The 17118-nt window shown below is 47.2% G+C and overlaps 1 protein-coding gene across 2 annotated transcripts in view; it reads right to left on the bottom strand.

Annotated features, from left to right (window-relative positions):
- Positions 1–475: 475 nt before the first annotated feature.
- LOC140105727 (natural killer cells antigen CD94-like) overlaps positions 476–17118 on the bottom strand; it is a 39632-nt gene continuing 22989 nt past the window's right edge. For both annotated transcript variants that reach the window (XM_072129754.1, XM_072129753.1), the window contains exons 6-7: positions 10185–10297; positions 476–2066 (exon numbers count right to left, since the gene is read on the bottom strand). In XM_072129754.1, the coding sequence (XP_071985855.1) occupies positions 1946–2066; positions 10185–10297 (234 nt within the window). In that variant the 3' untranslated portion in view covers positions 476–1945. The remainder of the gene's footprint in view (positions 2067–10184; positions 10298–17118) is intronic.

The raw sequence follows: 17118 nt of genomic DNA on the forward strand, positions 1-17118 counted from the left end.
CCACACAGCCCCCCAGTAAGTAATGTCCCCACACAGTCCCCAGTAATGTTCCCACACAGCCCCCAGTAATTTCAGGTGATATGGGGAGGACTTGTAACCCTTTATAAGCAGGCATTGTTACTCAGGGTGGTCAGGGTGGTCTAAATCTGGTGACAGGTCCTCTTTAATGAGATGAAAGAGTCTGATTGAACCAGTTACCTGACATCCAGACAAGGCAGACCAGCAGAGGGGAAATGTGAGTGAAAGGTGATTCTGTCCATCTCTGCTAACTTAACTGTTTGCAACCCAGAGAAAAATCCACAGGAGACAGCCAGGAAAGGAGTGAAGCAGCGTTCAGACATGTGAGAACAAAATGCAACAAAATCACAGAAACTTCACTTTTTTATAATTTATTTAATTTCTCTATGTACAGTTATATTAAAATATTATTAAATTATAGTAATCATTCAAATTCCTTAAAAATAATGGTATTTTATAATACATTGGGGTCATTTATCTTTTTCTTCCTTTTTTTGTGTCTTTTTTTAGGCATTTTTTTGGCACATTGCAATTTTTGTGCCTTTTTAGGGACATTTTGAAATGTCTGCTAGACATTTGTTCTTCGTCAGTAAGACGCATTTATCTTCTATTCCAGATGTGCTAAATATCGCAAATGACATTTCTCATTTCAAATTGTCTAAAATTTTTTGGTGCAAAAAACTCCATATGAAACCTTACTTAAAAGGGTTTTCCCACAAAAGAAAATTCTCACATTTCAATCATCTAGTGATAACACAATAAAGATCATTTAACCCCTTACTTTACAATTTACTTGGTTTTATTGCTGTTTTAGCTCCTATCACTCTTCTGGCTGCTCAGTGTAAGATTCCAGGGTGTGGGTGGGACCTCTCTAAGCAGACACATTGGGGGTCATTTACTAAGGGCCCAATTCGCGTTTTCCCGACGTGATACCCGAATATTTCCAATCTGCGCTGATTTTTCCTGAATTGCCCCAGGATTTTGGCGCACGCAATCGGATTGTGTGAATCACTGGAAGACCCGAATCCACCGCAGAGAACGCACCGCTGGATCGTGAATGGACCTGGTAAGTAAATCTGCCCCATTATGATCCAACTAGTTCTGTGAGGTGACAATGTGGTTAGATTATCAGTGTACAAGGTGAGTATACACTTTCATTTGGCTACTGACATTGTACTAACACACTGATACATAGAAGGAGAGAAATAAGACAGATCAGAGATGCATGAGATAATTACACAGAGGCTGACAAACTTTTACACTGTTACACTCTGGGCTCTGCTACATCTCACAGATATGTGCCTGTATTCCCCTTTCCCTGGAAAGCTTATCTCCTCGTAGCTTGTTGTTTGCAGCCTCTCTCTCTGCTCACCATGTTCTGACAGTGAGTGACTCTGAGCTCCGGGCAGGGGGCGTGGCTATAGCCACAAAGCTGAGAAAGACAGAAACTCAGCTCCACAATCTCATCCAAGATGGCGGCCCGACCGTTAGAGAAGTTACAGGGTCGTGTCTAGGGGAAACTGAAATTGTGTACAGCAGGACTTATAGAGACAGGTTAGACTTATATCTGTGAAATGCGGCATTTTTGTTAATAACAGTGAATCAGAGAATATGTTATTTTATTATCCTGAGTACATATAAGAAACTTGTACCTTTAAGTAAAACATAGAAAATGGAAAGAAATGACATTTGTGCAACATTTTTGAGACATTTGTAACAAATGTCTCAAAATTATATCTGAAAAAAAAAAAATTATTGTTAATATTATTATTTCTGACATAGCTATGCCAATCTATGTAACTAGCTCATTAGAACACATGGTAAATTATAAGGGAAATACATACAGGATAGAACTATAGACATTACAAAGTGTTAGTTACACATCTGGTAGAATTATAACATGTCCCCACTATTTCTCCACTCATTGTCACAGTCTGATGGCTTTCCTTTGACAGATCCAGCTGTTTGGACTATGACACTTCTCTGAGTAATAAGTGGTTGCTCTCAGTACACACTGGTTTACTTCAGAAGTGTTTTTGAAAGTGAGCCTTTAAAAGGAAAACATAATAGAATGTGAGACACAAGAAAAGTTTTCATTTGATAATAATGGAGCAATATAGAAGTATAATTTACTGTATTTGTTCACAGGATCACAATGACATCAAAGTATATCCTAACCTAAGGGATGCAGGGTTATGGTTTGGGAAGAAAGAGAATTGTGTAGACAAATCAATACAAATTCAAAAAAGTCACAAAAACCTGCCTTTTATCGGGATATGAGGGGACCAGGGGCGTAACTTGAGGGGGTGCAGAGGGTGCGGTCACAACCGGGCACAAGAGGTTTAGGGGGCCCTTATGGTGTCACTTTCCCATATGAGAAGACTAGCACTATATACCATACATTATAGTCGAGGGCCTGGCACAGACTTTGCACTGGGGCCCATCAGCTTCAAGTTACGCCACTGGAGGTGAAAGAGCCCTGTACTGAAGATTACTGCATTCATGTTTGACTATGGCATCTATAGGGTTAGACAGCCTTGATTGTGACTATCGTGATCACAGCTGTTAGATCAGAGCCTTTGCAATCTCCAGGATGTACTAGACGTCACTGTGTATTAAGTTCAAGCACACAAGTTGAGTGTAACTTGACCGGTGAGCTGTATAAAATGTTAGGATCAGTGGATCCTCTGGACCACCGTGGGAGATGTAACTAGCCAACACCCGGAACCGGAGCCTAGCGGCACCTGGTATTCACCAGAGCCCGCCGCAAAGCGGGTTGGACTTGCTGCGGCAGGATACCACTAGGACGTTCCCAGGTGTGACTAGCCCACGGTGGCAGCCAAGGTCGAGGTACCTTAGCGAATGACAATCTCGTAGTCAGGTCCAGGCACAGGGTCAGGGCAGGCGGCAGAGATGCAACGTCAGGTCCAAGTCCGGGGTCAGCAACAGGAGGTCCAGGCAGGTGGGAACGGGAACACAGGCACACGGAACACGGCAACACGGAGGAACTCAGGTAACACAGGACTCAGGAGCGGGAACACACAGGAATACACAGGAATACACGGGAACGCAGGAATACACGGGAACGCAGGAATACTCGCTTGGAAGCTTTCTCTAAGGCTATGAGGCACAAAGATCCGGCAAGGAACACAGGAAGAGGCAGGATTCTTAAAGGTGAGGTGTTCAGCCAGTGAACCAATTAGCGGTGCGCTGGCCCTTTAAATTCTCGGCCGGAGCCGTGCGCGCGCCCTAGGAGGCGGGGACGCGCGCGCACGGCAGTCCGAGGAAGTGCAGGAGCCGGGAGAGGTAAGAGACACCGGGCAGCAGCGGGGGCACATGAAGGAGCACGTATGCGCCCACGAGCCGTGACAGGGATCGCGGGAGCACCCGTGACAGTACCCCCCCCTTCGGCCTCCCTGTCTTCTTGGGCCTGAGAAAACGTTGGAGCAGGATGTTATCCTCTGGCTCCCAGGATCTCTCCTCAGGACCAAATCCTTTCCAGTCTACCAGAAACAACCACCTACCTCTCACAGTCTTAGTATCCAGGATCTCTTTCACCTCGAAGACATCGGTGGAATCAGCTTGTGGTACCGGAGGAGGAGTAATTTGTCGGTTGAAGATGACTGGCTTAAGGAGAGAAACGTGGAAAGAATTAGGAATGCGCATGCTGGGAGGCAGACGCAACTTGTAAGCCACCGGGTTGATGCGGCCGAGAATTTCAAATGGACCTAAGAACCGAGGTCCCAATTTATAGCTCGGGATCTTCAGCCGAACATACTTGGCAGACAGTCAAACCTTGTCACCAGGAGCTAAAACAGGGAATGGTCGGCGTCTTTTGTCTGCTTGACGCTTGGTCTGGGCTGTAGCTCGGAGCAATGAGGTGTGGACTTGCTCCCAGATGGCTTTCAGATCACGTACCAGGTCCTCCACAGCAGGAACATCTGCAGATGTAGGTAACGGAAGAGGAGGCCGAGGATGCAGTCCGTAGTTAATAAAAAAGGGAGCAGAACCGTCAGAAGTGGAGTCCAGGGAATTGTAAGAGAACTCCGCCCATGGTAGAAGAGATGCCCAGTCGTCCTGACGGGCAGAGACGAAGTGGCGGAGATAGCAACCTAAAGTCTGATTCACCCTCTCCACTTGGCCGTTAGTCTGTGGGTGATAGGCAGAAGAGAAGTCCAAGTTCACCTGCAACTGGTTGCACAAAGATCTCCAGAATTTGGACACAAACTGAACTCCTCGATCCGAGACGATGTGCTGAGGGAGACCATGAAGCCGGAAAATATGCTGGAAGAAGAGGCTGGCGAGACGTGGAGCAGAAGGCAAACCTGGTAGAGGGACAAAGTGAGACATCTTCGAAAAGCGGTCAGTCACCACCCAGATAACGGTGTTGCCAGAAGATGGCGGTAGATCCGTAACAAAGTCCATAGCCACATGAGACCATGGGCTGGTAGGCACGGGTAACGGCAACAGCAGACCAGCACGTTTAAGTCGTGAAGGCTTGTTGCGGGCACTAGAGGCACAGGAACCCACAAAATCCCGAACGTCCTTGACCAAATCAGGCCACCAGGAAATTAAGGCCACAGAACGCTGCACCCCAGGGTGCCCAGCCACACGAGAAGAATGTCCCCAGGTCAGAATCCTCTTTCGGAGACCAGGTCGCACATAAGTCTTGCCGGGAGGCAGCTGCCGGAGGTCCACCGGCGCGGCAAGCACAAGTCTCTCTGGAGGAACAATATGCCTCGGAGCAGAGTCCTCCCCCATAACATCAGAAGCACGGGACAAGGCGTCAGCCTTGATGTTTTTCTCTGCAGGGCGAAAATGGATTCGGAAGTCAAAGCGAGAAAAGAAAAGGGACCACATTCAATTTCTTGTTCAGGTCTTCTCCCCTCCAGTGTGCCTCAACTCTTTCCAGACCAAAAAAAATTATTAAATCTTTAGGGTTCTGGTTATGCTTCTCACGAAAGTGGGCAGACAAACTGTGTGTCTTTAACCCCTTCCCGTACTAGTACGGCGCGCGCCGGGTCCCGGTGCATGGAGAGGGCTCGCGGGCCGAGCCCTCTCCATAGCCGGTAAGTCTTTGCTGCATATTGCAGCAAAGGCTTACCGGTAACACCCGCGATCGGTGCTAGCACCGATCGCGGGTGCTTTCACCGCGATCGCCTCCGGCAATGCTGCCGGAGGCTTCAAAAAGATGGCGCCGCATGGGCGCCGCCATCTTGGCGCGGATCTCCGCTCCCCGATGACGTCACGGGGAGCGGTGATCCGTTGCCATGACAGCATCGGGCCTCACGAAGGCCCGAAGCTGTCTCGTTTTAACCTATTCATTACAATGTGCTATCAGCACATTGTAATGAATGAGGAGTAAAATCCCCATATACTGCCATATTGCAGTATGGCAGTATATGGTAGGATCGATCAGACAACCTAGGGTTAAAGTACCCTAGGGAGTCTGAAAAATAGTTAAAGTAAAAGTAAAAAAAAGTTAAAAAAAAAAAAATTATATTAAAAAAACCTAAAAATTTAAATCACCCCCCTTTCCCTAGAACTGATATTAATATTAATAAACAGTAAAAATCATAAACACATTAGGTATCACCGCGTCCGAAAATGTCCGATCTATCAAAATATTATAACGGTTTTTCACTGCGTTTAACCCCGTAACGGAAAATAGCGTCCAAAGTCAAAAATGACATTTTTTTGCCATTTTGGAAAATATAAAAAAATTAATAAAAAGTGATCAAAAGGTCGCACAGTCCTAACAATGATAGCAATGAAAACGCCATCAAAAGTCGCAAAAAATGACACCACCCACAGCTTCGTACACCAAAGTATGAAAAAGTTATTAGCGCCAGAAGATGGCAAAATCAAAAAAAAAATTTTGTACAGGAGGTTTTAATTTTTTTAAATGTATGAAAACATTATAAAACCTGTACAAATGTGGTATCCCTGTGATCGTAGCAACCCAAAGAATAAAGTAGACATGTCATTTGGGACGCAGAGTGAAAGCTGTGAAATCCAAGCCCACAAGAAAACGTCGCAAATGTGTTTTTTCACCATTTTCACTGCATTTGGAATTTTTTTCCCGCTTCCCAGTACGCGCCATGGAATATTAAATACCGTCACTACGAAGTGCAATTTGTTACGCAGAAAATAAGCCATAACAGAGCTCTTTATTTGGAAAAATAAAAAAGTTATAGATTTTTGAAGGTGGGGTGTGAAAAATGGAAGTGAAAAAACTAAAAAAGGCCAAGTCGTGAAGGGGTTAAACCCTTAAAATTGAATGTCAGGGAAAGTTTTTGGATTTACCACCTGAACACCCTCCAACCATATGGCCTTAATATAGACTTCGAACTAAAAAGTTTTCTTGTATAATTATTTTAGTAATCACTGTATTTTTGTATAATGTTTCAATGCTGATATAGGAATGATATAGGAATGAAGGAGGCGATCTTAATATGTACAGCATCAATATTGAACAAATATTTAAAGTTTTTTAAATTTGTTTTTTAAAATTTGTTTACATGTAAGTAAGCTTTTGTGTATTTTTGTATTTCGATATGCAAATTAACATCGGCATGTATGGCAATACATGACATCATGTTTATGCAGATGGAAGGTTTTGGTCTCCCTGAGTTAAGGGGGAAGTGGTTTTGTGTCGGTGTATGTGATTTTGGTATAAAAACACCAGTGATGACGCCAAACACCATGCCCCGGAAGAAGCCTGAATAGGCGAAACCTGGGTCGGGCGAGGTGTTTTAGGCGTCTTATGCTTTTACTACATGCGCGCTTTTAAATTGGAATATGTGAGTATATACAATAAATACTATTTCCTTTTTGAACCTGGCAATCTGCACTATCCTTTCGCATACCTCCTGATGTAGGATTGGGAACACACCGTGGACACGGTAACGAGACGAGGATTGTGTTTCAACCCACTAAAGGAGGACGATTGGTGATGCAAGGAGTCGGGGATATCTTTTATTTCCAGTCCATGAAGAGGTGGTGAGAGGCTCTAGCCATTTGACAAACAGTATAAGGAGTAGAGCACTAATTTTATATCTTTGACTCTGTGGGATAAATTGCCTATAATAATTAGCAAAGCCCAGAAATCTTTGTATAGCTCGCAGTCCCACTGGGCGTGGCCACTGAAGAACCGCAGATAATTTGGCAGGATCCATCTGCAAACCCCTCTCAGAAATTATGTACCCGAGGAATGGAAGGCTCCTCTGATGAAAGTGGCACTTCTCCAGCTTGGCATAGAGGTGGTTTGTCCTGAGGCGGCTGAGAACCTCCCGTACATGAGACTGGTGGTACTCCAGATTGGCAGAATACACAAGGATGTCGTCCAGGTACACCACGACACAACTGTACAATAAGTCCCGGAAAATATCATTTACAAACTCCTGGAAAACGGCTGGCGCATTACAAAGTCCGAAGGACATAACTAGATATTCAAAATGCCCATCACGGGTGTTAAAGGCGGTCTTCCACTCGTCACCCTTCCTGATGCGGATGAGGTTGTAGGCCCCACGAAGATCCAATTTGGAAAAAATTCTTGCATCCCGCAGACGATCAAATAGCTCCGTGATAAGCAGCAGAGGATAGTGGTTCTTAACGGTGACCTTGTTAAGACCGCGATAGTCTATACAGGGGCGGAGAGAGCCATCCTTTTTTGTGACAAAAAAGAAACCAGCGCCAGCTGGCGAGGAGGATTTGCGGATGAAACCTCTTTGCAGATTTTCCTTAACATATTCCGACATAGCGGCAGTCTCAGGAACCGAAAGCGGATACACCCGACCCCGTGGTGGAGAAGATCCAGGCAGCAGGTCAATGGGGCAATCATAGGGACGATGTGGAGGAAGGATCTCGGCTTGTTTTTTAGAAAACACGTCTGCAAAATCCCGGTACAGAGCTGGAAGTCCCTCCAGAGGCTTGGGAGACAAGGTAGCAGTCCTGACAGGAAGCGGATGTGGAACCGTCATGCAGCGTGAGGGGCAATCCGGACCCCAACGGAGAATCTCCCCAGAAGACCAGTCCAGAACAGGGGCATGATGCTGCAACCAGGGGAGACCCAGCAGGAGAGTGGAAGTGCACTGTGGCAGCACAAAAAAGGAGAGTCTCTCTTTATGCAATGCACCAACTTGAAGGAGCAGGGGTTCAGTGCGAAACCAGATAGGCACGGAGAGAATCTGGCCACTGACTGAGGCAATGGACAAGGGCTTCTCAAGACGAACCACCGGGAAGTGATGCAGGGCGACCAGTGCAGCATCTACAAAGTTCGCTGTGGAGCCCGAATCCAGGAAAGCAGAAACCTGGACCGGAGTACCGGTGCCAATGCTGAGGAGTACAGGGAGAATCAAGCGTGGAGAAGCTTTATTCACACCTAGGGACGCTTCTCCTGAGAAGCCTAGGTGCTGGCGTTTCCCGGGCGTTGGGGACATACAGGGCAAGTCCCGACGAAGTGCTGTGGGCTGGCACAATACATGCACATGTTCTCCTGACGTCGTCTGGAACGCTCTTGTAGAGTGAACCGGGTTCGGTCAACCTGCATGGGTTCCTCAACAGAAGATTCAGGCGGGACCTGGAGCGGCCTTTGGAAGACTGGCGCCAGGCGAGGAATGCGTCTAACACGGCCTTGGGGATACTCGGAGCGTAGTTCCTCAGCTCGCTCCTTAAACCGAACATCAATTCGAGTGGCCAAGGTGATGAGGTCACTCAGAGTAGATGGAAGATCCCGAGCTGCCAGTGCGTCCTTGACCTGCGCAGAGAGCCCTTTCCTAAATGTAGCGATGAGGGCTGCATCGTTCCAAGCAAGTTCAGAAGCCAGGGTGCGGAATTGAACTGCGTACTCTCCCACCGATGAGTTGCCCTGACGCAAGTTCAACAATGCAGACTCCGCAGAGGAGGCTCGTGCTGGTTCCTCGAAGACTGACCGGAACTCTGACAGAAACGCAGTGAGGCTAGACACAACCGGGTCATCTCTGTCCCAAAGCGGAGTAGCCCAGGCCAGGGCTTTCCCGGAAAGAAGGCTGAGGACAAATGCCACCTTGGACCGCTCTGTGGCAAATTGCGACGGCATGAGTTCTATGTGCAAGGAGCACTGGGTTATGAAGCCCCTGCACATCTTGGGATCTCCATCATACTTGCCGGGCAAAGAGAGGCGTAGCCTTGGTTTCAGCAGCAGGAAGATAAGCCGGGGTAGCAGGGGTCGCAGCGGCCGCTCCAGGAGACTGTTGCTGATGTTGGGTAGCAAGTAGTTGTTGTAGCATGGTGGTGACTTGCTCTAGCTGATTCCGCTGTGCTGAAATCTGCCGGGACTGGTGGATCACTATGGTGGCGAGATCAGGCTGACTGGGAGAAGGAGCCTCGGCGGGATCCATGGCCGGATCTTACTGTTAGGATCAGTGGATCCTCTGGACCACCGCGGGAGATGTAACTAGCCAACACCCGGAACCGGAGCCTAGCGGCACCTGGTGTTCACCGGAGCCCACCGCAAAGCGGGTTGGACTTGCTGCGGCAGGATACCACTAGGTCGTTCCCAGGTGTGACTAGCCCACGGTGGCAGCCGAGGTCGAGGTACCTTAGCGGATGACAATCTCGTAGTCAGGTCCAGGCACAGGGTCAGGGCAGGCGGCAGAGATGCAACGTCAGGTCCAAGTCCGGGGTCAGCAACAGGAGGTCCAGGCAGGTGGGAACGGGAACACAGGCACACGGAACACAGCAACACGGAGGAACTCAGGTAACACAGGACTCAGGAGCGGGAACACACAGGAATACACAGGAATACACGGGAACGCAGGAATACACGGGAACGCAGGAATACTCGCTTGGAAGCTTTCTCTAAGGCTATGAGGCACAAAGATCCGGCAAGGAACACAGGAAGAGGCAGGAGTCTTAAAGGTGAGGTGTTCAGCCAGTGCACCAATTAGCGGTGCGCTGGCCCTTTAAATTTTCGTCCGGAGCCACGTGCGCGCCCTAGGAGGCGGGGACGCGCGCGCACGGCAGTCCGAGGAAGTGCAGGAGCCGGGAGGGGTAAGAGACACCGGGCAGCAGCGGGGGCACATGAAGGAGCACGGATGCGCCCGCGATCCGTGACAGGGATCGCGGGAGCACCCGTGACATAATAGGATAAAAAAAAATCATCAAAAATAAAAATGGATACTTACTGAAAGTCCTTGCAGGATTCACAATTCACCCAAGTCCAGTTCATGATACTGTCATTATAATAGAGTCCAATCCAATGACTGGAGTTTTCATCAATTATTTTATTTAAAAATATCTGTTTTAAAACAAATAGTACAAAGATAATGAATAGAACTAAACAGAAATAAGAGTAATCACCTTATAGTCCAAAAAATGCAGTCATTAACAAGATGTAATTTAAAAATGTTACTTTTTTGAGACATGGTATGGGAATATATGGACCATATAGCACTGGACAAAGTTTGCATGTGATTGTCATGTTTCCCTGTGTTTGGATGATTTCCAAAAGGAGAAAAGGGATCTTAAAAGCCATAAATGTTCCGTTTGCAGAATTCTGGAAAAGAAATAGGCAAATACACTTTCTAGACCACAAAAAGGAAAACTACATCTAGGGCTACTCTAGTGAACGTAGCTCCTTAAAGCTCAAATTTCAAGAAGTCTATTGATATGACAATAACCAAACTAGTAAACACAAATAAAAGTCAACTGTGTGTAGGGTTCATTTTATGTGGCAAAAGCTCTCTTTTTTACTTTGAGAAAAGTATTACTTTTTACAATGTACGTATTTACGTGTTTACAATGTACGTATATTTAGTATTATGGGGCAAATTGATCAAAACTATATTATAGTAATTACTTTACATGCTTCCAAAAGCCACCAATCAAAGCTATCAGCAACTGGGACAGTGTTCTATAAGACAGCATTGAGAATTCATCAAATGTGAATACAAACCCCTTAGAACACCAGGATGTATTATTAAGTGCTGGTGCTGTAGGGTGTGTGTGGAGAGAGCTCATGGGCTGGGCTCTCTCCGTACACAGTTGGTGTCGGCTGTATAAACACAGCTGACACCTGTCTGTAACTGCCGCGGTTGGTGCTGGCACAGTATTGCAGTATAGAGTATGAACAGCCAGGCTCTGCAGGGTTAGAGAGAGAGTCTGAAATAGTAAAAAAAAATAGAGGGCATAAATACACAAATAAATAAACAGCAAAAATCGTAAACATGTTAGGTATTGCCACATCCAAAAATGCCCAATCTATCAAAATATTAAAAAAGATTATTACTGTCCATGAACACAGTAACGGAAAATAGTGCCCAATTGTCTGAATCGCCACTTTTCTACCATTTTCCATCCATGAGATTTGAATAAAAAAATTATCTACTTAACCCTAAATAAAACCTATATAAATTTGGTATCTCTGTGATCGTACTAACCTAAAAAATAAAGGGGAAGTGTCATTTGGAGCATAGAATGAAAGCCATATAAATAAAGAAAACTGACTAGAATGTGCGGCTAATGTGGATTTTTTGTCAATTTCACTCCATTTTCTTTCCACTACACTGCATGGAATATTAAATGTCGCCACTTACATGTAAAAGTTGCACAATTTGTCTGTTAAAAAGCCTATATATACATGTTAATGGAAAAATAACAACGTTCTCGCTTTTGGAATGAGGGGAGTACAAAACAAAAACACAAAAACAAAGAAGGGCTGAGTCCGATAAGGGTCAAACACATTTGTATATTTAAACTACCATTTATTGACATGTGACCACTGCAGTCAATCAGAAGTGAGTTGTGAGCCACAATATGGCCAGTCTGTTATATATTATAGGTAGCTTATTTACTTTGTGAAAAATTATTACTCTACATATTCAATATGTTTCTTCTTTATAAAAACTATTATAAACCTTATCTTCTTGTCACTGAGCACTAACCTGCAAAAATTAGAAATCACCTCTGAATAACAAAATAATTTATAGTATTCCTAAAACAAAGAACATGTCACATATCAGACTAAGGCTACAATCACAGTGCCGTCGCCCGTCGTACTGTAGCTCAGCGGGCACATGACGGCACCAGGGAGAGGTAGAGGGGTTGAGCGCTGCCGAGAAAAGATAGGACGTGTCCCCCATACGGCAGTGTGAATGCTGCCTAATGGCGACTGCTGTAGGTCCCATTATAGACAACACAAAATGTGCAACACCCCTGTCAATACATAGGAAAGGTGGTTGTTGCAAATAGCGCCCTCTCCTTGTCATTATCTATCTGGTGAGCCTGCGCAACTCATCCAGAAACTAAACTTAGGGGCTGCAGCCGTAGCCACCGCCTGGTAAGGAAAGAGTTAATAAGGCATAATGTCCAATGATGCTCTTGTAGAGCAAGCTGAGTGGAGGAATGCTTCCAATTGATCCAGGGAATATATAAACCCATGGTGAATGGGAGCACATGGTTTGTCTGAGTAGGAGAGTAAGAGACTCCACCTTGGAACACATGTGAGCTCTAATTAGAAGGAGAGATGTATGTGCTACAACAGCCAGTCTTCAAATAACAGCAGCCACTGGTGCCTCAGGCAACTCCTTGGCAGCCAGGGCAAGTCAGGAGACTTAAGCCCAAAACCAATATCCACCACCCAGACTCAGCTCCATCTCTATCAGTCCAGCCTGAAGCTACTACCAGGCTACTTGTAACCTTCCTGTCGACCAGCTCTCCATGACTTTTACAGCTTGCTGAATCTGCTACTAAATCTGCTGTTATCATTTGTTATCAGCCTCCTTCCCCGCAGTCAGCCCCCTCCCAGGAAAATTTGGCATTTGAACCGGCATACTCTGAGGAACTGTTTTCTGGACCCTTCCCAGAGTCACAAACCACTTGTCCGGTTGCTGCTGAGCTCTTTTCCGATGCCCAGGTTTTCCACCGGTCGCAGTCTGTGGGTGATGATGACATTGTTGACGTAGTGGAAGAAGTGTGTAAAGAGGTGTCGGACGATGAGGAGACAAGGTTGTCAGACAGTGGTGAAGTTGTTGTCAGAGCAGGAAGTCCGAGGGGGGAGCAGACTGAGGGATCGGAGGATGATGAGGTGACAGACCCAAGCTGGGTTGATAGGCCGGGTGAACACAGTGCTTCTGAGACGAAGGAGAGTCCTTGACGAGAACAGGTTGGAAGAGGCAGTGGTGGGGCCAGACGGAGAGGCAGGGCCAGAGCTGGTGCATCAGCGCCAAATGGTTCACGTAGTGAAGCTCCCGTGGCGAGTGCTAGATTTTCAAAAGTCTGGAGGTTCTTTAAAGAAACACTGGATGACCGACGGACTGTGGTGTGCAACCTGTGCCACACCAGGATCAGCAGGGGTTCCACCACTACCAGCTTAACCACCACCAGTACGCGCAGGCATATGAATGCTAAACACCCCACTCAATGGAACCAAGGCCGTTCACCTCCGGCCGGGAACACCACTGCTCCTTCCCCTGTGTCATCTGCTGCCTCTGCTAGTCAGCCCCCTGCCCAGGAACCCTGACCAAACACCTCCCGTGCGAAAACCACACCTTCGCCTACACGATCCTCCACAGCATCCACCAATGTCTCCGTGCACAGCATTCAGCTCTCCATACCCCAGATGCTGGAGCGCAAGAGGAAGTACAGTGCAACTGCGGGGCCTACCTCGGTCCAGGTCTCTCAGGCCTACTATGCCTCCTCCTCCTCCCACCCCTCCTCCACCTCCTCCTCTGAATTACCATCCGTGGTCATGGCGCCATCAGTCGGTAGCTCTAGGCACAGCAGCAGTGCCGTCGCTAAGTGACAGCAGGCGGTGCTCAAACTGCTGAGCCTAGGCGATAAATGGCACACTGCCCAAGAGCTAATACAGGGCATCATGGCGCAGAATGATCTGTGGCTGGCACCGCTGAACCTGAAGCCAGGCATGGTTGTGTGTGAAAACGGCCGTAACCTGGTGGCGGCTCTGCAACTCGGCAGACTGACACATGTGCCTTGCCTGGCCCATGTGTTAAATCTCATAGTTCAGCAGTTCCTCAAGACATACCCCAATCTGTCTGATTTGCTCACGAAGGTGCGCCGCATCTGTGCGCATTTCATGAAGTCCAGCACAGATGCTGCCACTCTCAGGGCAGCGCAGCGCCGCCTCTAACTGCCCGCTCACCGACTGTTGTGCGACGTGCCCACGAGGTGGAATTCAACATTAACCATGTTATCCAGAGTTTACCAGCAGCGCAGAGCGTTTTAGACTGCCAGATGTCAACTTCCACCAGAACTGGTAGTCAGGTCAGTCAGCTCCCTCAAGTCTACGATGAGCAGTGGACATGGATGTCTGATATCTGTCAGGTGCTGAGTAACTTTGAGGAGTCAACACAGATGGTCAGTGGCGATGCCGCCATCATCAGCCTCACCATCCCGCTGCTTGGCCTTTTGAAAAACTCTCTGGTCAGCATGAAGTCAGAAGCTTTGCGCTCGTCACAAGAGATGGGAGAAGAAGATTCCCTTGTTGATAGCCAAAGCACCCTCAGGTCTGTTTCTCAGCGCATATCGGAGGAGATGGAGGAGTATGAGGAGGAAGAGGAGGAGAATGTTGGCGAGACAGAAGAGGGGAGCATTGCTCAGACCCGCACTGTTCAGCGTGTATGGGCAGAAGAAGAGGAGTTGGAGTAGTTGGAGGAGGAGATGGACAGTCAGGCCAGTGAGGGGAGTGAATTCTTGCGAGTTGGGACTCTGGCTTTCAAAGAATTTATTCCAGCACCGATTACTGGGTATTCACTCTCCTGGACCCACGGTACAAGCAAAATCTTTCCACTCTCATCCCTGGAGAGGAAAGGAGTGTGAGAATGCATGAATACCAGCAGGCCCTGGTGCACAAGCTGAAACAGTATTTCCCTTCTGACAGCGCTAGCGGCAGAGGGCGTACTTCTGCGGGACAAGTAGCAAGGGAGAGTTGGCGAGCAGGCAGCTTGTCCAGCACTGGCAGGGGTACACTTTACAAGGCCTTTGCCAGTTTTATGTCACCCCAGCAAGACACTGTCACCTGTCCCCAGTCTCGGCAGAGTAGGGCTGATCTTTACAGAAAGATGGTGAGGGAGTACGTAGCTGACCATACCATCGTCCTAAATGATCACACAGCTCCCTACAACTACTGGGTTTCAAAGCTGGACATGTGGCACGAACTGGTGCTGTACGCCTTGGAGGTTCTTGCCTGCCCTGCCGCTAGCGTGTTGTCTCAGCGGGTTTTCAGTGCAGCTGGTGGCATCATCACTGATAAGCGTACACGCCTGTCGACTGACAGCGCTGACAGGCTGACGCTTATCAAGATGAATAAAGCCTGGATTTCTCAGGATTTCCATTCTCCACCAGGTGAACGTAACTCAACCTGAATAATGTATGCACTCCTCCTCCTCATTTTCCTCCTTCTCCTCCTCTTTGTACACTAAAGCAGAGGAAACTGGCTATTTTTTGCCAGGGCCAACTGGCTCTAGCTATAGTACTCTATGTATTTAATTTTTCTGGAGGGCCACCTACCCGGTCCTCTGTTTTAAACAATTTTTGGGAGTGCCACATACAGGCACTCAATCTATTTAATTTTTCTGGAGGACCACCTACCTGCTCCTCTGGTTTGAAAACTGTTTTGGACTGCCACATACAGGCACTATCCAAATTTAGTTGTCTTCATAGCAGCCTCCACACGTTTACTCCATTGCTACCTCCACACATCATCTCAATAGCTGCCTCCCAAAGTCGTCCATATAGCTGCCTCCATACATCGTCCCCTTAGCACATGAGCTGTATCAGCCAGAATTTTGGGTTGTTTTCATGGCTTCCATATCAAACTTGTTAACTTTGTCGCCACCCTGCTGTGTTATCAACAAAAATATACTGGCAAACTTTTATCATTTACCGATATTATTTCAGCGCTTCTTGGCATCTGTTTACATTCCCCTCACCCGCCATAACCCAAACTTATAAGAACACTACTACACTTGATCTTATACAAAAGGTTCTTAGAAGTGCTGTTTGGGGAGGAGCCGAGAGACAGGGGCTTGCACAGGCGAAAGCTCGCCTGGCAGCGGACCGCCAGCTCCATCCCAAGATCCAACTAACATAGTTTTAACTGCAGCACCTTTAATCTACTACTACCTTACTGCTTCCATTCATCATCCCCTTAGCAAACAAGCTGTGTCAGGCAGAATTTTGGGTTGTTTTCATGGCTTCCACATCAAACTTGCTAACTTTGTCGCCACCTTGCTGTGTTATCCACAAAATATACTGGCAAACTTTTATCATTTACCGATATTATTTCAGCACTTCTTGCGCATCTGTTTACATTCCCCTCACATGCCATAACCCAAACTTATAAGAATGCTACTACACTTGATCTTATACAAAAGGTTCTAAGAAGTGCTGTTTGGGGAGGAGCCGAGAGACATTATTCCTAGATGAAATATTCAAACGACCCCGCCTGCTTTGAAAATTACAATTTTTTTTAAAGTAAACGCTTCTGGCCCCCAGGCCCATTTTGGGTGGGGAGGAGCCGAGAGACAGTGGCTTGGACAGGAGAAAGCTCGCCTGGCAGCGGACCGCCAGCTCCATCCCAAGATTAGGCAGCCTCAGAGGCATCCATGCATACTGCCCCTGCTGTCTCCTGTCCATTTCACCTCCACAGCATCCACCAATGTCTCCATGCGCAACTTTCAATTCTCTATACCCCAGACGCTGGAGCACGAGAGGATATGCAGCACATCATCCCCTTAGCAAACGAGCTGCGTCAGGCAGAATTTTCAGGTGTTTCACCAGATATACCAGTGTTTCCGCCATGCTGGAGACCTGAAGTTTCAATCATAGCAGCGCAATATGGATGCCCCATACTGTCACTCTTAATCATGGAAGTCGTCTCCATGGCGTCTCTCTGCCACCCATTGGTTTGAAGCCTGAGTCCATTTGGGGTATGTCGCCATGCCACTCTCTAGCCTGCCGCTGCTGCCTCTGCATGCTGTCTTCTATAGTGTCAGGGTCAATTATTGGATGTTTTAGATGCTATCTAGCCTCATTCGGTCACTCTGTCATGGCCATGCTGTTGCCCATAATTTTGGCATAATGGTGCGATTAAGCAGCCTC

This window comes from Engystomops pustulosus, chromosome 11 (assembly GCF_040894005.1).
Source record: "Engystomops pustulosus chromosome 11, aEngPut4.maternal, whole genome shotgun sequence".
In the NCBI taxonomy this organism is placed as follows: Eukaryota; Metazoa; Chordata; class Amphibia; order Anura; family Leptodactylidae; genus Engystomops; species Engystomops pustulosus.